This window comes from Juglans regia, chromosome 1 (genome assembly GCF_001411555.2).
Source record: "Juglans regia cultivar Chandler chromosome 1, Walnut 2.0, whole genome shotgun sequence".
Taxonomy (NCBI): Eukaryota; Viridiplantae; Streptophyta; class Magnoliopsida; order Fagales; family Juglandaceae; genus Juglans; species Juglans regia.
The window spans coordinates 9,766,789-9,789,098 of record NC_049901.1 but is presented as its reverse complement, the minus strand read 5'-3'; the positions used below and the strand labels follow the sequence as shown (position 1 = coordinate 9,789,098).

Below are 22,310 nucleotides of genomic sequence, written 5' to 3'. Positions count from 1 at the left end.
GTCAAATGATTAAGGTTCTCAATTCACACGAAACTATTACATACGGGGAAAAAACCTATTAAAAAATGTACATAACAATATTGTTAAGGGTTAAAAACCTAAAATTAATATGCATATAAATTATAACCAAATAAAGGCTAAAATCAATTTGTCAACACAAACAAATTAAATCTGAAAAAAAAAAAGAGAAGAAAATCAAACGATTACAAATACAACCACAAAAGTAAGAGGTCAAACTCCAAAATATATAAAAACAATTATAATATAACGTGTTTACCAACTACTTGGCTTAAAAATTACAATTAAATAAATATAAACCAATAATATAATACATGATTTAACCCAATAAAGCAAGTTTATTGATAAAGATTAAAATTTTATATTATATTATATTAATTTTATAATATGTATAATATATAACATATAATTTATATATATAATATAAAAAAATTAATATACATATATTTCAGTTTGATCTGCTCCCATTCGATTTTCATAAAATTTAGAATTGAATCGATTTTTAATTGACTTCAATTTTTAAGAATTGAAACCGATCGAACTGGTATTGATCCGAATCGAACCGGTTCAATCCAATTCATGGTCGATTTACAAGTTTTTTTTTTTTTTCTTCTTCTTTCAACCCTACTCAATATATACCACGTTGGGCTTGAATAAATTTGATCGGGTATATATGTCTTATTAAGCATACCTTCTTGTCGGTGTAATATATTCTTACAAGAACTAGTCAATAATCGTTTTACAATGATATAAGAGTCGAGATTTTAATAATTAGGAGAATATTATTAAATATAGGAAATAAATACATATGCTCAATCTTAACTCAAAAATGGGCCTTCATGACCAGCATATCAAAACGAGTACATTTAACAAATTATATTTAGAATTAATTGACATGAATAACAATATTGTTGTTAAGTGAATATACAGATCAAACCTATACTGCAGAGAAAGGTGCAAATGAGTATGCATTATAAAAAAACTATAAACAATAAACATAAGAAATAATTCCAAGATTTACCAAATTTATAATTAATTTGAAAATGCTATAAAATATAAGTGAGAAACTAGGCCATGCACACGAATCATCTAGTTAGTAAGATACTTTAAAAAAAAAAAAAAAATACAGTACTCCAATTTTATTGAATGTTCTCACTTGTGACGGAGGAAAACCATGATTACAACCAAACACCTGGGGGATACAAATAATAAAAGGCCAAAATCCAAGCATCAAAAATCTAAAACACCCAACCAAAATACAAAATACTAATGAATTTCAGGTAAACACAAAACCAAATCTAGACAAAGGAGAGAACGGACCCAAAACAAAAACAAATAAAAATCTGCAAGAAAAAGGCATATGCAATTAAGAGTAACAAAGCAAATAAACCAAAAGCATCTTATTAGGAAGAACACTACGAGATATGCAAGTAAAGAATACCAATTATGTCTATACGAAGAAGATCTCTTAACTTTCTGGACAACGTATCATTATCATTAGACCAATTTGAATTTAAACCATCAGCTCCCCACTTGGCAAGAAAATCTGCCAAAACATTTCTTTCATGAAAAATATGACTAACTCTATCCAACTAAAATTTCCAAGACATAAAAAATTAAACTTAATAGTCTCCATAAAATGGACATCCAAGAGAGAGATGACCAAACCATCACATGCATATTGGATCTATATATAGAGACGTGCTCGTGAAAGGGGAAAACAACTCATGAGAATACCAAGTACTGTGTTGTATGTACATATATCCCAAAATAACCTCAATTAAGTACTTTATAAATTTAAATAACTTAAATTAACTCTTATTCTTATTATGAAATCATCACTTATCTTAAAAGTTTAAATTAAAAACCTTACGTATGAACTAGACTCTCATCTCAATGAGTAGATCTAATATGTGAAATATTTAATTAAATGAAGTAGAGTGGAGAGTCATAATTCGAATTCAAGACTTTTACTCTAATGTTATTTGAAATTATTATTTATCTAAAAAGTTTTAAAATTAAAAAATATAAATTTAATTATTTATATTATATTCTTTTTAACCCTTATCTCCAAAGACTTTTAGTGACTTATATGCTAGACTTTTTTTCGCCTTTGTTTATCAGCATTTTGGGGACCAGCTAGTTGTTTCTATGGTTTATATGTATGGGCAGAACCATTATCTGAGTATTTATCGCTATGTTTATATATTTGTTAAGAAAAAGGCTACTTTGCCTCCCCATTTTGCCCACTCAATTTGACCGCTGGTCAAAAATTTTTTAAATTTAAATAAAAAATATTATAAAATTAAAATATTATTAAAATATAATTTTATAACATTATTTTTATTTATAAATTTTAAAAAAATAAATTAATTTTTATTTTGGATAGTGCGAATCAATACTTCAGCTGAAGATTTCAACCAACAAGTGTAAATACACTTTTTTATTTTTTTTCTTCTTTTTCTTTAATCATTTTTTTTATATATTTTTAAACATTTTAAAAAAATACCAATTTATTAATATTTCATTTCTTAATCATTAAGTAAAAATAAAATAAAAAGTCAATCGGTCACTTTTATCGATCACTTTTATAGGCTCAACTAACATTTTCATTTTATTTTTTGTTTAAAAGTTTAAGATAGTTATAATGATTAGTTTGAAAAAATTATAAAGATTAGTTTAAAAATTTTGTATTTAAATTATGTCTGAAAATGAGATAGAATGAAATGAGATGATATGAAATTAGAATTTTAGATTAAGATCTATTTCTAAACAAGCCCTAAGGTCCCATTTGAAACTTAAACTGAATTGATATTATCCCAGTTTAATTTAATTTTAAATTAAATTTAATATCTAAATATAAATGATTAAACATATTTTAATTCAAAATTTTTTTTAATATGTGAGGCCCACGTCCTTTTTCCCACTGGTCATTGATCATTTGGGACAGACCTCTAAAACGGATGATTCCTAGCCTCTGCATGCACCTATGATCATGCTTGGTTTTTACTCTACATACTAGGCATAAAAGTACGTGTGAACCCAAAAAAAGAAAAAAAAAAAGAAAGAAAAGATATTTTGTACATATTTATAGCCGACAATCAATCTCACAAAGAGTAATGATAAGTTCCGAATGCACATACCTTTCATAAGATAAGAGTGAGCCCCACCAAAAACTTTGAATTCTTCGTACTTTTTTCCGTAGAAGTTATTTATTTATTTTTTATAAAATCGATCGTATATTTTGAATTTGTATATATGATTATTTTTTCACAAATGGTAACACTTCTAACCGTACGTTTATGTTCTTTTTAAAGAAAGAAATGTATATATGTGCATTCAAGCTGGTAATACGTACACATTAACACATGCATGCAGTGGCTGGCTTGCTAGATAGCTTAATTCGAAATCCAAATATCATATATGCAGATAAGGTCGAAAATCCTAATTAGTTACAGCTTCTAAATTATTGGTTTGGTGGCCGACATCTTCACCAGGGGAAGGAGGAGTCGACTGGTCGATTCAAATAAAAAAAAGCTCTCCTTATCTATCCGATTTGTAAAATCTGGGAGATGTTTTGTCGTCTCATCGAGTTATTTTATAGTATGAAAAAAATAAAAAGATTCGTTTTTAGAGTAAGTGTCAAAATCATGTATTTAGCACGTACCAAAAAAATCAGGGAAAAGAGTGTCAAAGTCATGTGGCTTTGCCTCTATTACAAAACCGCGTTCTCATGGAAAGTGTCAAATTCTGTACGTCTGCATAAAAAAGCTTGTTCCAAAAGCTTGCAACTTGATCGATCATTGACTATCCAAGAAAGAATACAACGTGGTGGCCCTCTAGAGAGCAACAAGGAAACCCCCCCTCACAAAAAAGAATGAAAATCCATTAATATTTTCAAGGAAAAAAACATGACTTGACTCTATGATTGATCGCTCATGTACGTCTATAAGAAGGCAGAAGCATCAAATGGTAGCTTCATTCAGTACTGAATACTCCAACACATCCCCGAGTAGTAGTATAGTTTGTTGAAGAAGATGGGGAAATATGCCCTGGCTTCTCTCTTTCTACTACTAAACTTGGCTGCTAATTTGCTCACTTCTGTTGCTTTACCCTACTGTCCTCCTCCAAAATATCCCCCAAAACTCCCACCTAAACACCCTCCCCACATAAAGCCACCCTTTCATCATCCTCTCCCACCAAAGACTCGGCCTCCAGTGGTAAAGCCCCCCCACATACCTAAACCTCCAGTAATACCCAAGCCTCCTGTTTACCCTCCCTATGTCCCCAAACCTCCCGTTGTGAAGCCTCCTGTTATTCCCAAACCTCCCATTGTTTACCCACCAGTACCAGTAGTGCCGAAGCCTCCCCCAACAGAAAAGCCATGCCCTCCTCCCCCACCTCATGCTCTGCCATCGCCGACTCCACCAGCACCCCAAACATGCCCCATTGACGCTCTGAAGCTAGGTGCATGCGTGGACGTATTAGGCGGCCTTGTGCACGTAGGGATTGGCAGTAGTGCTAAGGACACATGCTGTCCAGTGCTGCAAGGACTGTTGGACTTGGATGCCGCTGTATGCCTCTGCACCACCATTAAGGCTAAGCTTCTGAATCTCAATATCATAATTCCCATCGCTCTTCAGCTCCTCGTTGATTGTGGCAAAACTCCACCGCCAGGGTTTAAATGTCCCGCATAATTAGGCTGGTACTCCAATTTTTCTTTTTCTTTTTTCTTTGAGTTAGTTTTTTGTTTTACTTGGTTTGATGTTAATTCTTCTGCTTTCTAACTAGATTATTTGGGATCTATAAATGAAAATCATGTCAATAAATGTAACGACTAATAGTACTGTTTTGTTTGATGCTTGCAGGAATATGTGTCGTGGAAGGAAAATAAAAAGGAATTAGATCGATGTACTTTTTACAGAATTTGTATGTTAATGTTCCGTACGTCCATCTGCATCAAAATGATATACTGTGGGAATAAATGTTTTAGTGGGCCGGACAATAGTGTTGCATGTTTTATACGCATGCAGTAGTAGTTCATGTACGTACGTATTATGAATGAACTTGTTTAATTTCGTATAGTTAATGAGAACCTCATGATCTCTCTCTCTCTCTCCCTATATATATATATATATATATATATATATTTATATATATTTATTTCCCAGTCTCACACACACCCCTGGCGGCCTGATCGGTTTCTGTATCGGCGCTTCACGTGAATGTGCGTTTCCTAGTGCTTTCGCTGCATGGGAATGACAATTATATATGATACGAACGTAGTACATGGACTTGTATCGGTGACTCCACGTGACTATCTGGTCCATGTCTTTTGGCTGCATGCATACGAATCTTAAATTCACTAAAAGAAAAATAGTTTTTTGCGTCCCCTAAAAGCTTCACAAAGAGAATGGTCAGTGTCACAATTATTTTTTAGTATCACTTAAGAATCGACACAAGATGGTTGGTAATTATGAATCCCAAAAAGCATTTCACATCGAATTGAAATATAATCGCAAAAATGTGTACATTTACGATGAAATTGGTTGACGCCATTTGCGGCAATCTATATTGCTGCAAGTTGTCTCAAATGTTGTCCCAAAAAATCACCAACCATGGTTAATTATTGCCGGTAGAATTTTTCCCGATGATTTTTTCTCCCCAGAAAAGGTCCTTTATAATACGATTTTTAGTTGCAAATAATTTTAAGCGAAGATTATATCGCCACAAAAAATATGTTCCGTCGTGAAGGTCGCACAAATTTGTTTTGTTTGCAAATACTTATTCGATTAAGATTGACTTAAATAAGTATTTGTGACAAAAAAAAATATTTCCAACGAACATATATTGCCAGAAATAGTATGTTACAAAATTTTAAAAAAATAGTATTGAAAAAAATACATTAAAACAGTACACATTTTACATTAAATTATAATCCATAAAGCAATTACACAAAGCACTTGCTTTATATTCTAAACAATTACATTATAGTACAATCCATAAAAACTCTTATATACATTAAATTACAATCCATAAAGCAATTACATTATATTCTAAATGTGCAACTTTAGACTTTTTATGGCACATCAAAGTACAAAACCTGTAAGCATATATTATCAAGTACAACATATTAGCATAAATCTTTGTATCGGGCTCTTGCAAAAATATTCGATGTTATTCTCAAATCATTGTAACACAAAAATGCTAAAGATATCAGAGGAAATGAAAGGAGTAAGGCAAGAAACATGTACATTAAATGTTCATCTAAACTCAGGAAGCATAAAACACTTGATAGCATAAATATGTATACATGGCCTAGTCTAAAAATTAGTCCCCTTTTTCAGTACTTCATGTGTTAGAAGATCAATTGTGCTAAGGTTTAGCCTAGTCTATAAAATTGATCGACATGTATCAACCAAGATATCCGTTCACATCTTCAAAGAACGTAAAAGGTTTGAACTTATATTAGTGTGATTAGAATTTTTGTTAGAAGACAATTTGTTTAATAAGTTGGACTAATATACAAGGCATAAACATGTACAAATTAGCATATAAAACCAAACAAGAGGAAAAACAAGAAACAATTTTCCCAACACAGCAAAAGAAGAGAAGATCCAAATAATGCATACCTTGCTATATGATCTATAGGTTCTAGCTTTATCTATCAGCAAAAATAGGTTCTGCCTGCAAGCACAATAAACAAGAAACATCCATAGTTGGTGATCTAAAGCATAAAGAACATAGAAGTTTGACAAATAATTAGTATTCATTACACACCTGCCACTGCCTCAAATTTTTAGAGATACAAATTCAAATTTTATGAAATGATAAACATCTGCTTGGTAAAAATACGTTGCAATTTTCAATAGAACTTATGATCCTCAACAAAGCCCAGCTTAGGCGCCAAAGATGGCTGCCGTGGTTTTCCCCAAACTAGTGTCAATTTATCAACCTGCCAGAAAATAAAAAGGGAGTCCATATATGCTATTCCACTTAGGTGGAAAGGCAATTCAGAAACTCATTGAGAATACCACATTTCCATACAAGGAAAGAAAACCAAGGAAAGTGTAAGTAGTCAATAAATCAACAATGGAAACAACTATCTATTTTACAAAACGCAAACAGACACCAATAGCAACAAGTGTATCTTTTAGCGAAAGCTAGGGTGTATGAAGTATTCAACTTAATCAATATTCAGACGGGGTTTGGAATTTGTAAGCATATTGAAGTTACAAGAACACGCAAAAGTGTTTACACATTGTAACCCATTAGAAATACATCCAAGTACGGTAATGATTAATGCAACTGTTGCAAGCATAACTAATGCTTGTCACTTCAACCAGTAAATTAAACTCCCATCCTCATTGGATATTCGAATTTGACGGATAAAGAATCAAGGTTGATAATCACTCTAATAACTAATTTTCATATGTGATACATCACTCTTAAGTAGAGAAGAGAGTGAGTCCAAGAAAATAATTGTGAAAATAAATTACCATGGGTATAGATGTCTGCACTAGACAATCCTGGAATAGAGTTTCAAGTTCCTCCAACAAAAATAACATGAGCTTAAACTAAAGCACAAATAATAAAACTTTGATCTGAACCATATATTCATTCGCAAGAAAAATTTGCAAAGCTTGGGAGATTCAGGAAAGATTTGTTTTTTTGGTAAGTTATGTAATCTCATTAAAAAGTGCATACAAGTTATCTGGTAACCTGACAAGAGAAAACATATTAATTAACAGGAAAAAAATAATAGCAGTTTAGTAATTCTTCTCAAACGTTTACAAATTTAATTACAGAGTTCAATAATGCATGTTTACTAATCCTCCACTTGATCTAAAGCAAGAAACAGAAAGACTTATTTTCTTATGGTAAAACTATTATCTTCATGTGCCGCATCATTGGAGAAAAATATTATGAACTTATTAATCAACCAACCAAAAAAGTAAATCAGTAAAATGCGCACCTGGAGAGGATTTTGAAAATAATTCAGTAGAAATACATTTGCATCCTATATGGACCTGGGTATCGACAAAAAAGAAACTTAGAACAATGGTAGAATGTACCAATATTTTTTCATAAGTATAACTTGATATGTATGTTTTTCACAGCGCTTAGCTTGTAATTTTCCTTTAATCAAACGGAAATTCAACTTCTAGCTAATAAAGTCTAGGGTTTACCTATTGTCCATGTTAACAAATCTCGAGTTTGAGGGCAAGGGATGTGTAGCATGCAATCAGCTTGACATCGTGGAATTCCCTTTTCAACTGGTCACGGTGGCGCTGCGGTGGAGTTTTTGTCGACAACATCAAAGGTGTGGCTACTGTAAAAGAGAGGGAGAGACAAAGAGATATAGAGACAGAGAAATGAGGAGTTAGGCTTACCGGTGGGCATGGTAGAGGTTGACGGCATGGATAGGGGCGTCGGACTGACCGTGGCATGACTCTGACGAAGGGCTGGCACGGCAGCGAGTCACGGCAGCGAGTGGACGTCATAGAATTTTCGCATGAGAGAATGGGAGTTGGGGAAAAATAGGAGGAAAAAATTTTAAAAGGATTTTACGACATTTTATTTTTAACATTAATATTTTGCGGTGATATAACATTACTGTAAATAGTTAAATAATCCTCACAAATAGTTAAATATCATATAGAGCATTTAATGACAAATTAATGTTGCCGTTGAAGAAATCAAGATGTCGGAATTAATTTTTTTCATCCATATTATTTGTAACAATAGTTTTAATTTGATCACAAAACGTTATTTTTAACGACGAATTTTTAAAAATGATTGAAATGCAAAAACTTAACTTTTTGCGATCAAAGTAAAATTTTCTTAAAAGAATTGGTAGCAAAAAAAAATTATTTTTCTTGTAATAATTTTTACAATAATAAAAAAATATAAAATTTTGCTGTAAAAAAAAATACAATATTGGAATCGCCGTATGATATCATTTGCGACTAAATTTAGTGTTGAGTTTTACTTTATCGCAAATGATATTTTTTAGCTTGGATTTGAGCATCGATGGAAATATTTTAGACGTAAAAATCATATTTCTAGTGATTATGATTATGAATTTTGCAGGCATATGTATATAATTAATCTTATTTCTAAATTAATGCTTCTTGAAAGTTTGTCGCGGGTCACTTGAATTGCTTCTTGAAGCAGCAACGACGGCCGACAATGCACATGTTCAGTGAGTTGCGGTACGGGAAAATACCAAAAAGGATAGAAGAAAAATAGTCTGATGGTATCATCTTTCCTTGGTTTGCTTCTAGATTCAGACAATAATCTCAAGATCATCAGAATGGAAAAGACTCTATGATTAGTGACATTGACAAAAGCATTGATTCGTGAAAGGCCCTACCAGGTATTAAGTTATCTTTAAGATAATCCTTCTAGCCCATTAAATTAATGCTATAAGATCGAGAATGATGCTATGTAATTTTTTTTTTTTCTCTCAACTAATTTTAAAATATTTTTAAAAATAAAAAGAATACCAATTTACTATTAATTATTTCCTTAATTATTAAATAAAAAATAAAAATTATAAGCATTTTCCATTAGAAATTATAAGCTATAGAGTATAGTACTTGCTCCCCTTCCCATTTAATGCCCAGAATATGCACATAGGCAGTAGTAGGGGTGTCAAATCGTGTTAACAGGTCGTGTTCGTGTCGTGTCAAGACATGTATATTATACTATATAGGTCAACCCTAACCCGACCCGTTAAGCTTATCGTGTCAAAATCTCAAACCCTAACACGACCCAATAACATAACGGGTCGTGTCGTGTCAACCCATTTTAACTTATTTATGTAAATGGATTGAAACAAACCTAAAATTAACCTCTTTAATCTAGTTAAGTTTAGCATAATTTTATATAAATATTAAAATTATAATATCTATAAAAAAATATAAAACTAACTATAAGTCCAAAATTACAATCTAAACAATAAAAATATCGAAATTAAAATTCTAATAATTTTATTTTTTAGGTATAAGGGTATAATTGTAATTTTAACTTTCTTAACGGGTTATAACGGGTTGACCCGTTATCAACCCGTTAAGCTATCGTGTCTTAACGGGTCAACCCGTTTTGACCCGAACCCGTTAAGGATAAACCCTAACCCGCTTTTATCGTGTCGTGTTCGTGTTGGGTTAATGGGTCATGTCAAATATTGACACCCCTAAGCAGTAGGGAGACTGGTCCCAATCCAGGGGTCGACATGAGGGACCCTAGTGACGAGAAAAAGGTACAACAGATGAAAAGTAGTCTGTGTAAAGTAGTCCATTAGGGACACTTCTGTCATTAGATATAGAGAAATACTATTATACTGTTTCAGTTGTCCATTCATTTTTACTGTTTATATATTTTATTTTATTTTTAATTTTTTTAATAATTAAAAAAATAACTTTTAATGTATTGATATATTTTTAAAAATATTTAAATATGTTAAAAAAATATAAAAATAAATTTAAACTAGACGATACGTTCAGCGGTCATTGTTGTTGGACGACAGTATATCACTACTCTTACATATATCTATCTCGCAAAAACTCCCAACTGGTTGGTGAAAACCCAATTTTCACACCGGCCAATAAAATTTCATCACGTAAGACATACAATAAATCTCCATCTACACTCACATGCATCATATTTAGGGCTGCAAACGGGCCGGTCCGGTCCGGTCCGGTGATGGACTGAAAATTTTCGGTCTATTATTTTTCCGGACCAGACCGGTCCGGTCCAGTCGGTCCGCCCTCTTTTTTTTTTTTTTAAATAATTAATAAAAAAATTTATTTAAAATACTAAATTAAATTAAGTGACTTATTAATGTGGATTATGTAACAAACTCAATAAAAAAATATTTTATATGGTCAATGATCATAAATTAGATGAAAATTATATTATTAATTTATATAATTACTATATAATTAACTAATTGATATTATATATTTATTAATTCATAGAATATTAACAAGTGTTAATAGTATATTTAAAATTTTATATTGTTAATAGTGATAGGTTAAATGAAGATATATATAAAATATTGTTAATTTATAGAATATTAACAAGTATTAATAATATATTTAAAAATTTATATTGTTAATTGTACAATTATTATATATAAAAAATATTTTTTTTTTTAATTTTTCATTCGGTCCGGTCCAGTCCGAAAAAATTGTGGACCGTGGACCGGACCGAATGATTTCGGTCCTCTAAAATATGGACCGGACCGGACCGGTCTAAGTCTCGGTCCGGTCCGGTCGGTCCGTTCGGTCCGACCGGACCGTTAATCACCTCTAATCATATTATTTTCTTATTTTTCATCTCTTCCTCTCCTATCTCTTTCTCCCTCCCCCACGTCGTTGCAACTTCCCCCCTCTCTCTCCAAAATACACTTTCGTCTCTTTTACGGGCAGAGCAACTGGACAAGTGAATTTACCATAACCATGGAAAATGAAATACTTTTGATATTTCTGATAAACTTTCCAGTGATATGCATCCCTAAGCATGTACCTCTTCTAGTTTCGGTGAAAATTCTATAATTTCTTCAAGTTAATTGCAATCATGCAATATAAGACTTGTCAATTTAACAATTATTTTTATGCTTGCTAGAATACTTATGATGTCACTACCTAATAAATCTAATGATCCCAGATTGTGAAATAAATGAAATGGCCCAAATAAATTCAAATTTGATAGGCCAGAGTTTTTAAATTCAATTGCAACGACAACAAAAATGCTAATAAGAAAGAATCGTGACGAAGAGAAATGATTGAATTTGTTTGAGGCAGCAATAGGAATAATTAGGCACTTGATGAAGCTTCATTTTCCCTTACTGAGTAGATCGACAATCTTTTGATTGCTTGGCTTGCAAAGGAGATCGACAATAGGTTGCTCGGCCTACATACGAGAATGAGGAAAGTATATTTTAGAGAGAGAATATGTATTTTAGAGAGAGAGAGTAGAGAAGTTGCAGTGGGGTGAGAGGGAGGGAGAGACAGAAAAAGGAAAATAGATAAAAAATAAAAAATAGAAAATGATTTATCTATAATATTTTTTATAATATATTTTATAATAATGTGTTAAACGAGGAATAATATTGTATAATATTTTATAAAAATAATATTAGTTTATAAAAATATCTTTATTTTATAATATTATTATAAAATATATTGTAAAAATGTATTGCGTATATTAATACTCATAAAAAAAAAATAAAGAAGAAATTTGATGATGTGAGAATAGATAAAAATTTATTGTAGAATAATGATAGAGCTACTGCTAGGAGCTACCGCTGGCTCTATAATATATATTTTTATATGTAATTTTAATTTTATATAGATTTTTTAAAATATTTTAAAAAAAGAAAAAAATTATAATATTATTAAAAAATACTTCCTTAATCATAAAGTAAAAAAAATTATTTTTTATTTTACTTTGTGATTAAAGAAGTATTTTTTTAATAATTTTTTTTATTTTATAATTAAGGAAATGTATTTTAATAATATTATAAATTTATTTTATTTTTTTTAAATATTAAAAAATTTATAAAAAATAATTATAAAAAATGCATATCAAAAATAAAAATATATACTAGAGTCAGCGGTGGCTCAGCGTGCGGCGGCTCTAACAGTATTCTTTGTTGTATGTCTGAAATTCTATTAGCCGGTTTCAGCAGACAGGCTGGCAGCTTTTCCCATCTATCTCATCAACAAACAGTGCATATTTGACTGTTCGAGATCGATGCCTGGCCCTCTGTACGAAGTTTGTCATCTCGCCTGTCTCAAACTCTCAGGTGCCTTATAAAATGCCACCTGAACTTTATCGTTCATGCATTGAAGGCCAAGCTCAGTTACTTGTACGTATTGCGTGTCTTTACAACTTCTTTGATCAGTCATATACATTTCCATCATGTATCTGCAAAGCTAGAGAAATAGTGTTACAGCATTTGTATTTGGACTGCCTCATGTCTGCAATTCTAGAACTAGAGAGCTCTAACTTTTAGAAGTAGTTTGGATTTAAAAATGAATTAAAATAAATTAAAATAATTTGTAAATAGTAGAATAAAAATTAAATTATTTATGTGAAAATTTAAAAAAATTATTTTAAGATTTGAAAAAGTTGAATTGTTTATTATATTTTATGTAAAAATTTGATAAATTTATAATGATGAAATAAGATGAGTTGATGTAGATTTTAAATGCAAACGAAGCTGAAAAATTACGGCTACTAACTTATCAAAACCATTGACTTATTAATTACTAATTTGAATTTTGTAGATCTATGTTTTCTTTTCTTCTTTTCCACCTAAAAACGCGTCACTATTTTTTCCTCCATAAGATTGTGAAATAATTGTCCCTTTTTAAAAAAAAATTTAATTTTCCCTTAAAAACCAAACAAGTAATTGAATAAATAATTAAAACCACTGGGCTCCGTTTGGATATAGAAATACTCTCAATTCATCTCATATCATCTCACATCATTTTATCATTATAAAATTTTCAAAATTTCATAAAAAAATATAATAAATAATTCAACATTTTTCAAATCTTAAAACAATAATAATATTAAAAAAATAATATTATAACAATATTTTATTCAACTCATCTAAAACCATTTCATCTCATCTTATCTCACTATCCAAACAAGCCCTAAATCCTCTAGATATCGTTCAAGTAGAGGCTGATACAGAAGATGACTAATGTAATGAAGGATTTATGTCCAAATTATGAATAATTAAATAGAAATTATCCCCAATCTTATATTGATTGCTATTTCCATAGGGTACCATATATGAATGTTGTTGCCTACTTAGGTAATAAGCAATTCCAGTCCATACCCTTCATAATTGCTTCGATCAAGTGTGGGCTATTACTTGGGCTGGAGGTATATGAGTAAATCTTGGCCCATCAACGTTTTAAGAAACGGCCCATTTTTCATGAGAGAGTGACTGCGTCTTTTTCCAAAACGAAAAAAATAAAGAAAAGAAAAGAAAAACACTTGTACTCGAATTTCTTGCGGAAGAAGTAGCTTTTCGTCCTTGTGTACAAGTGAGGAAGCTGAGGAAGCCCAGTCCTGCAGTCCATAGATTTTCTTCAAAAGCATTTACAGATTTGTTCAGCAGAGAGACACGGACAAGAGAGAGATCTCCACAGTAATCTTCAGGTAAGATCATCTGTGACGTTCTCTTTTATATTTGCTTTTCAACGATTCAGTTAGGAGTTTCAATCTTATGTGGGAATTTTATTTATACGACCCAAATAAAAAAATCAATGATTTAAAAGTGTTTTTTTTCTCTATTGCGTATGTTTATGTTTCTTATGGGTTTAGGAGATCTCTTGGGTGGAATTACTCTTCAATCTTTTAAGTTCTGTCTTGAAATCTTTTTATTCTTGGGTTTAACCGGGCTTTTTCTTATTACATGAATATGCCAATTTTGTTGCAAGAGCTTTAAGCTAGATAAGCTTTTCTTGAAGCCCACGAACCCTTGAATTGAATACACACGGTTGCTGACCGTAGGAAGAGGGCGCTCTGATTGTCGATTGAGTCATCTATTAGGTGTATTTGTGTTTTTCTTTCCTGTTCTGGGATTTGAAGATAAGATAAATTGTATCAAATCGTTAATACTCTTAATAATTCGTGGATTCAAATTCTCAAAACATCAATTTGTATATGTATCGCCGAAGGGACGTCAATACCTCGCTCAAATTATCATCAATCATATGTAAACTGATCTGTTTTAGAAAAGTAATTCTCTATAAAGCAATCGAAAAGAGAACATCTAGTTGTTAGAAGTATTGATGTTGCTGGGGTATCAACCAATAGTTTAATATTTCGTACCTCATCCAACAACCTTTACATAGGCTTCAATATATCTAGAGGGCAGAATACAAGACTCAGTACGAAGGTTTTCTTTTTGACTACCAAGTTTTTATTTGCGATATTCGTGTAGTACTTAGATTGTTGTAAAAATTCTCCTGGCAGGGGTGCAGTGTAGACATCAAAGCTTTCGGTTGAGGAACAAGAAATTTCTTGACAAACATTTTATATTACGAAGGTTTTCCGGACAAACAGTTTTTCTTTTGTTCTCCTTTTCTTCTTGTTCCATGTGCTATTTCAACTGGTGACTTATTTGTTCTAAATACTATTATACACTTGTTTAGCCATTACCCACATAATTACGATATATGCTGAAAATCAGCTGCTTTGATGTTTACAAATCCCCTCCTTCCCCTTTTTCCCATTGGTTTTGGTTTTCAAGGGATTACATTGTTTCCTGAGTTATGTCGTCTTGCAAATTTGATTAGTTTAGGAAAAACTTATGTGTTGCTCCTAAAGTTTACGGATTTTTTTTGTAGGTCTTGAAGTTTATAGAAGTTGCAATATGTTTATTGCACATTTGGTTAATGTCAAACAAAATTTTCCCATGTCATGTACCTCATTCAAATTACTATTTTTTTTTCGTACTTGAGCACCATCAACTCCATGTTCTTCCATTGGTATTTGTCCTTCAATCATAAGTTAAAAGTTCTACCTTTGATTGTTCATGTATACCTGTCCCTTGCTACTGCAAGGGTGTGACCTAGAGAGAACTTGTAAAAGTGCACCCCAAATGGTACATGCAAGCATGTCATTTTGAAAAGGAGATGATGGGAGAGTGAGAAAGAGAAGAAAATAAATGCTCATAAATTTACAAGGTCAACAATTATGGGGAGAGAGTCCAACATGCAGAAGTAGAGTAAATGGAACTGAGCATATTTTGGAATATTTATGTTCTCTATGAGCGGTCTATGTTCAGGAACTTTCGCCACATTTATCTCCGATATTGTTTCTACCTGATTGGTTTAGAACTTGAATTATAATTTGATGATAAAGCAGAAAAAATTTTAAGATTTTAAATTTTACTTCCAGAGATATGGCGTTTTGATGCCCCATTACCTATCTTAACCTATCTTAAGTTCTATGTCAGTTCCAAGTAGTTGCCACCTACAGACTGTGAGTAGGGGATATCTTTTAAATATCATCTTGTCTGCTCTTGTAATCTCATCTCATGGTATTGAGCTTGGTGATGAGATTTGTTTAAATTTAAAAATTGAATATAAGAAAATTTTAAAATTTAGAATTCATAAATAACGGTATGAACTATAGATCCTTGATAGGGGAGCTTAATATAGTCTCCAATCTTAATGTCCATGACTTTCTATTATCAGTTGTAAACACTAGTTGGGTAATTCTAATGTATACTCCTTGTGTACTTGGGCTTTGCCTATTCTTATGAATAAAATTTCTTGATTACCGATCCAAAAAAAAAATGTATTCTCCAATTATTGAGGCATTGCCCCCCCCCCCGGCTAGCAATTTCTCTAGTGTTTTAATTTTTTGGGCACTCTTAGAAGCAGGCTACTGGTTTTCATACTCAAGCAATGCCTCGCTCCTTTAAGAGGTCATGGCTTCAATCCATGGGATCCAAAGGATTTGGATGCGGTCAGGCTTCCCTCATCTTGTAGCCTGCTATAGTCTTTTACACAGTAATATCTACATATGTTGTTAATTATAGTTATCATTTATATAAATCACCTGAATCTTGTGACATTTCTAAACTGATGGTACTTGTGGAAATAGTTTTGAAATCTCTTCAAAATTGCAAATATATATGCTTCAAATTCTATCTGCATATATGTACTCAGAAGTGCTTAACTTCTTGTCTGTTGGCTTCTTAGGAGTGGTTTGGATTCAGAGATGAATTGAGATGGGTTGAGATGGTTTGTGAATAGTAGAATAAAAGTTGAATTATTTATTATATTTTGTGCAGGAATTTGGAAAAGTTATTTTGGGATTTGAAAAAGTTAAATAGTTTATTATATTTTGTATGAGAATTCGAAAAAGTTGTAATGATGAGATGAGTTGAAGTGAGTTGAGGTGAGTTTGAATGCAAACAAGGCCTTAGTTTTGTCCTATTTTCCTCTGCTCCGAAAAATATTTGTGGGTTACTGTTGTTAATCTTCTTATTCTTTTGGCTATTTTCTCATTCGAGCAATGATAATTTTCCCCTTCTGTCATTTTCTTTGTAGTCCAGCCATAACTCAAAATGTCTAGGAGATATGATAGTCGAACGACAATCTTCTCCCCTGAAGGTCGTCTTTTCCAAGTTGAATATGCAATGGAGGCTATTGGAAATGCAGGTGCTGCAATTGGAATATTATCAAAAGATGGGGTTGTCTTGGTTGGTGAAAAAAAGGTTACTTCCAAACTTCTGCAAACCTCAGGTTCCACTGAGAAGATGTACAAGATTGATGATCATGTTGCATGTGCTGTGGCTGGAATAATGTCTGATGCCAACATCCTAACTAACACAGCTAGGGTCCAAGCCCAACGCTACACGTTTGCTTACCAAGAGCCCATGCCGGTCGAGCAGCTAGTTCAATCCCTTTGTGATACTAAGCAAGGGTACACACAATTTGGAGGTCTCCGGCCTTTTGGTGTTTCATTTCTTTTTGCAGGATGGGACAAGAATCTTGGTTTTCAGTTGTACATGAGCGACCCTAGTGGGAACTATGGAGGTTGGAAAGCTGCTGCAATTGGTGCGAACAACCAGGCAGCACAATCAATGCTTAAACAGGATTACAAGGATGATATCACAAGGGAAGGGGCAGTCGAGCTTGCACTGAAGGTGCTCAGTAAAACCATGGACAGCACGAGTCTTAGTTCAGATAAGCTTGAATTAGCTGAGCTTTTCCTCTCACCTTCTGGCACTGTGAAGTATCAAGTTTCATCGCCCGAGTCTCTGACAAAGTTGCTGGTGAAGTTTGGAGTGAACCAACCTACCACCGAGGATTCCTAAAGTCATGTTATTATGTACTGTTTCATAAGAAAGGATGTTATCTGATCGAGTTTCACTTTCTTTTCTTAATGTCTTTGGTAGTGGATTGGAACCAATGGAGCCTGTTTTTTTCAGAGAAAAATGATCACATTTGGTAATGTTAATTTTCTTTCTCTGCAGTTGATATATTTCTGTTTGTTTCTCCAAATAATGATCATTGTATTAAGGTGAGTTTCACAATTAGGTTGTAAGGTTGTTGTTACATATACATTAAGGTGAGTTTCACGATTAAGATCTAAGCTTTTGTTTAAAAATAATAACTAGATTACAGAGAATTTTTTGTGTTCCAAGTATGTGGCATAGCTTTATACCATGTAGTTGTCCGTCCCAACAAAAGTAATTTGGATGGGACCCTTTCATGTCAATTATTATGGGCATGAGCAGCTGCCTTCGGCCCTGCACGCATCAACCCACATATACACAGACAGACAGAGTATAGCCAGCGAGGGAGAGACGAGCGTGAACCACATAAAACAGGTACGGGAAGCGTGGGTGGGATATATATATGACCCAGACGCGTCAGAATACGCCCTTTGTTGCATGGCGGGCCTCGTGCGAATTGATGGGTTTGGTATAGAAAGATACCAGCCGAATGCCATCTTTTCCCTCTCTCTCTCTCTCTCTCTCTCTGATTAGTGTGCTACTTCAAAATCAATCAACCGAGTGATCGAGAGCAGAATCTTCTCGATCGGCCTAAACCTCTCCAATTTTCCATCTAGTTTATCATTTGTGGATCCAAATGCAATCCTTGGCTTATATATCTAACATGATTTTATAATTCATTTTTTTAAATAACTATAGGATATATATATATATATATAAAATATACTCACATTTTGCTGTTCAGTAACTGGTTTATATTTTTGTGCCCACACTCGTACCATGTGCTTTTTTTTTTTTTTCCTCTCTTAATGAGGAACCCATGTGCCTCATTATCGAATCAAGAACATCCTACAAATGTGGGCAGCAACGAGTTTAGACCATTGTCTTAAATTTTTGTTGAAATAATATAAAGCTTTGAGCACAGTGTGTTGGTGACACCGACACTGTCTATATATAAGTAGTTAGCTAATATTTAACTATAAAGCCTCGATTAAAGAGGATGGTTATTTGGAGTTATCTGCACCTTTACTTCTGGCAATGCATTTATGGAGCAAGTTGTATCTTTAATCTATGAAAACGGTATGGTTATTAATGTTTGAAAAATTCTCTCATCAGTCATTATTTACCACTCCACACTAAATCTACACCTTATAAAAAAATCTCCTATATCTTATAAAAAAAATTATAAATGTGAAATATAAAAATAAATAATAATTTATGCATAGTATTTCTTTTAAAGTTTTAAGACATCATTCTTAATAATGGAACCGACCTGTTGGTTGGTCCTATAATTTCAGTCTGTATCATATTTATGACCATCAATATCTTTTAAAATATATGTTCAAATTATAGAATTTAAAACTAAGAAATGGATAAACATATAAAACAAGTTAGGTACTTAGGATGCCAATTTTGCAATTTTAACTAATTCAAAGCTATTGAAAACATAATGATGAAGAGGAAGGTTGTTATTGAAACATGCATGATGAACAACGTAAGAAAAAAAGAACTTAATAATTTCTCAAAGCTCACAAGGGCAGACAACGAAACAAAGGAGCCACCTTTACTAATCAACCCATTATAAAAAAGTTCATTAATTTGAAATTAACTTCAAGTGGGTTGTCATCCTTGTTTTTAAAACAAAATTATTATCTCAAAAACTTAAAATCTGGGTTCAGAGTGGACGATTACAGTGTATTCAGCAAAGAGTTACACATTCTTTTCAGGAGACGAGAAGCCATTGCCAAAATTAGCTTAATTCGTAAGTACAAATGCATGTCTCGGACCAGTGTCCATGTCACTCCTGCTCCGCATTCAGTACTACCACTGTCATGTCCTTTTCTGACTCTCCACCAAAGTATCATCCTCCTGCTTGCTTACACTACTAATCTGTCAAATTCATCCCTCTCTGTACCAAAGTGGTACCCTTTTAGCCACTTTAACCGTAACTTTGGAACAGAAACGCATGATTACCTTCGTTTCTGCCTTATCCACCTCTCCCTCTCAAAGCAACGTGAGAAAAGTTATAGACCTTACATCAATCAAACTGAATCTCACATACCATATTCCTAGGCTCTCTCTCTCTCTCTCTCTCGGTGTCAAAGGCAAACTTGTCCACTTATCACACTCCCACATCACTGTCCAAAGAACACATTTTTCACTTGCTCATGGACGAACCCATACGCTCTCTTCGCTTCCTCCTCCTGTTCTTGCTCCTCCCTTCTCTGTCTCTTCAACGTGAAGATCAACGTCTAAAGCTTAGCACCGTAGATCTCAATGCACTAAAAGCCGTCAAAGCTTCCCTCACCGACATCCCAGGATCGGCATTCTTTTCCACCTGGGACTTCGCTTCCACCGATCCATGCTCTTCTTTTTCCGGCCTCACCTGCTCTCTCATTTCTTCTTCTCTCCGCGTCATCGCTCTCTCATTCGGTACCGGCCTCTCTGGTTCGCATGGACTCGCTGGTTCTCTCTCCAGCTCCCTCTCCCAACTCACCGAACTGACCCAACTCCTCCTCTTTCCGGGCCTCGTCACCGGCCCCATCCCACTCCAACTCTGCCGTCTCTCTAACCTCCGAGTCATCTCCTTGACCGTAAACCGCCTGAACGGTCCCGTCCCCACTTGTTTCTCGGCTCTCTCGAATTTGCACACCCTCGACCTGAGTTACAACAAGTTCACCGGATCCATCCCCCCGGGTCTCACCCGGTTGCCCCGACTCAAGGTCCTCATATTGGCGTCCAACTCTCTATCAGGCGAGTTACCGGACGTGTCGACTCAGCTGCTGCATCTAGATTTGAAGTGGAACAGACTCAACGGGCAGCTGCCGTCACTGCCTTCGTCCCTCCGTTACCTATCTCTATCGCGTAATACAATGTGGGGTCCACTCAACGGCTTGGGATCGCTCTCCGAGTTAGTATATCTGGACCTGAGCATGAATCAATTCGGTGGTCCCATCCCGGCCCCCCTCTTCAGACCCACCCTCTCCTCTTTACTACTGCAACGGAACAATCTGTCCGGTGGGGTCCCACTCGCCGGTCCCACCACACCACCATCATACGGTGAGGGTTCCATCGTGGACCTGAGCCACAACTTCTTGACGGGGGAGTTATCGGCGGTGTTGAGGGGGGTGGAGAGCTTGTTCCTGAATAACAACCATCTGATCGGGAGGGTGCCGGAGGAGTACGTCAAGAGCGTGTACCGAGGTGGCACCAAGACGTTGTACTTGCAGCACAATTATATAAACGGGTTCAGGCTGGAACCGGGGGCGGCATTGCCGGATACGGCGTCGTTGTGCCTGTCGTATAACTGTATGGTCCCACCATCGGCGGGAGTCACGGCTTGCCCGGCAAGTGCCGGTTCGCAGATCTCAAGGCCAGAGTGGCAGTGCTCAATGTTCTATAAGGGGAGCTAGCTCTTAAGGATTAATGATACATTGATTAGAATGGCATTAATGCACAAGAGTGATTCTTTCCTCTCTAATGGCAACTGTAATCTAATGATACAGTACTTTACGTTTGTTAGTGTCGATATTTTCAAGGGGTGGGGTGGGGGGGTGACTCGTGAGAGATCAGGGATCGAGAGGTATACATAGTATTTGGAGTAAAAGCAATGTACGTTCTCTATTTCTATTTATGTTTTTGTTTTTTTAATGTTGTTTTTTTGGTATAGTGGGGATGAGTAAATGAGGTGGTCGTGACTCGTGAGGAGTGTTGCGTGTAATGAGAAGTGCCGAATGCATGAATAGAATAATGACTAATGAGATGTTTGTCACGCTAAGTCCGCAGGTGGTCCATCACACATGCCTTCTTTATCTTGAGCGGGCACGCTAAATACATAGACCGTGTCGGTTGACCTGTTTTGGACCCTTTATATATTATTGCTATATACATTCATGCTCGATCGGCAGTGCGTGCGTACGTACGTACCGTACGTGTTCTTGCCACTATTCAGAGCTTAAGGTTACTTTGATGATCTCTGTTTGATATTTGTCTCAAAGTACGTACGTACATTAATTACCAAGCTTTGAGATTATTCTCTTTTAGTCACCAATTTTTTTGTCCTGGTAAGATAGTAGCAAACAAGAAATCAAGGCGTTGGACGCATTTTTAGAGGGACAAAAGTTTCTTCCGAACTGCTTTTCATCCTTCTCATGTTCAATTCAATCACTCAGGCGTTACCTTCCTGTTTGTTTGTCGAGAGACTTTTCACTTTTCTCCCCACAAAAAGTGGAGATTTCCCCAGCTAAAAGAAATCATTTTACTTATTCCCTTTTTCACTCCCATTTGAGTA

General features: G+C 34.1%; 3 protein-coding genes and 1 long non-coding RNA gene across 8 annotated transcripts; 3 read left to right on the top strand and 1 right to left on the bottom strand.

The window, feature by feature from the left end:
* Nucleotides 1–3,818: 3,818 nt before the first annotated feature.
* On the top strand, nucleotides 3,819–5,113 carry LOC108998625 (36.4 kDa proline-rich protein-like). 2 transcript variants are annotated; one of them, XM_018975228.2, is made up of 2 exons: nucleotides 3,819–4,723; nucleotides 4,887–5,113. In XM_018975228.2, exon 1 carries the CDS (start codon nucleotides 4,056–4,058, stop codon nucleotides 4,713–4,715), a length of 660 nt encoding a protein of 219 aa, XP_018830773.2. In that variant the 5' UTR covers nucleotides 3,819–4,055; the 3' UTR covers nucleotides 4,716–4,723; nucleotides 4,887–5,113. The 2 variants fall into 2 exon arrangements, with proteins under 2 accessions (XP_018830773.2, XP_035543886.1); XM_035687993.1 differs by having other exon boundaries at nucleotides 3,982–4,719.
* A 2,797-nt stretch (nucleotides 5,114–7,910) lies between these two features.
* LOC108998546 lies at nucleotides 7,911–8,545 on the bottom strand. Its single transcript, XR_001997346.2, has 3 exons — nucleotides 8,412–8,545; nucleotides 8,208–8,309; nucleotides 7,911–8,048 (listed from the first exon to the last, which is right to left on the bottom strand). It is a non-coding gene; the product is annotated as an uncharacterized LOC108998546 (long non-coding RNA).
* A 5,474-nt stretch (nucleotides 8,546–14,019) lies between these two features.
* LOC108998588 (proteasome subunit alpha type-4-A-like) lies at nucleotides 14,020–18,045 on the top strand. Of its 4 annotated transcripts, none has more exons than XM_018975170.2 (3): nucleotides 14,037–14,202; nucleotides 15,022–15,094; nucleotides 17,114–18,045. In XM_018975170.2, the coding sequence occupies exon 3, from the start codon at nucleotides 17,126–17,128 to the stop codon at nucleotides 17,876–17,878; it is 753 nt and encodes a 250-aa protein (XP_018830715.1). In that variant the 5' UTR covers nucleotides 14,037–14,202; nucleotides 15,022–15,094; nucleotides 17,114–17,125; the 3' UTR covers nucleotides 17,879–18,045. The 4 variants fall into 4 exon arrangements, with proteins under 4 accessions (XP_018830713.1, XP_018830715.1, XP_035550500.1 ...); XM_035694607.1 differs by having other exon boundaries at nucleotides 17,109–18,045; XM_018975168.2 differs by lacking the exon at nucleotides 15,022–15,094 and having other exon boundaries at nucleotides 14,020–14,202; nucleotides 17,109–18,045.
* A 1,618-nt stretch (nucleotides 18,046–19,663) lies between these two features.
* Nucleotides 19,664–21,906, top strand: LOC108998586 (leucine-rich repeat receptor protein kinase MSP1). Its single transcript, XM_018975164.2, has one exon. The coding sequence runs from the start codon at nucleotides 20,188–20,190 to the stop codon at nucleotides 21,430–21,432; it is 1,245 nt and encodes a 414-aa protein (XP_018830709.1). The 5' UTR covers nucleotides 19,664–20,187; the 3' UTR covers nucleotides 21,433–21,906.
* The last annotated feature ends 404 nt before the right edge of the window (nucleotides 21,907–22,310 follow it).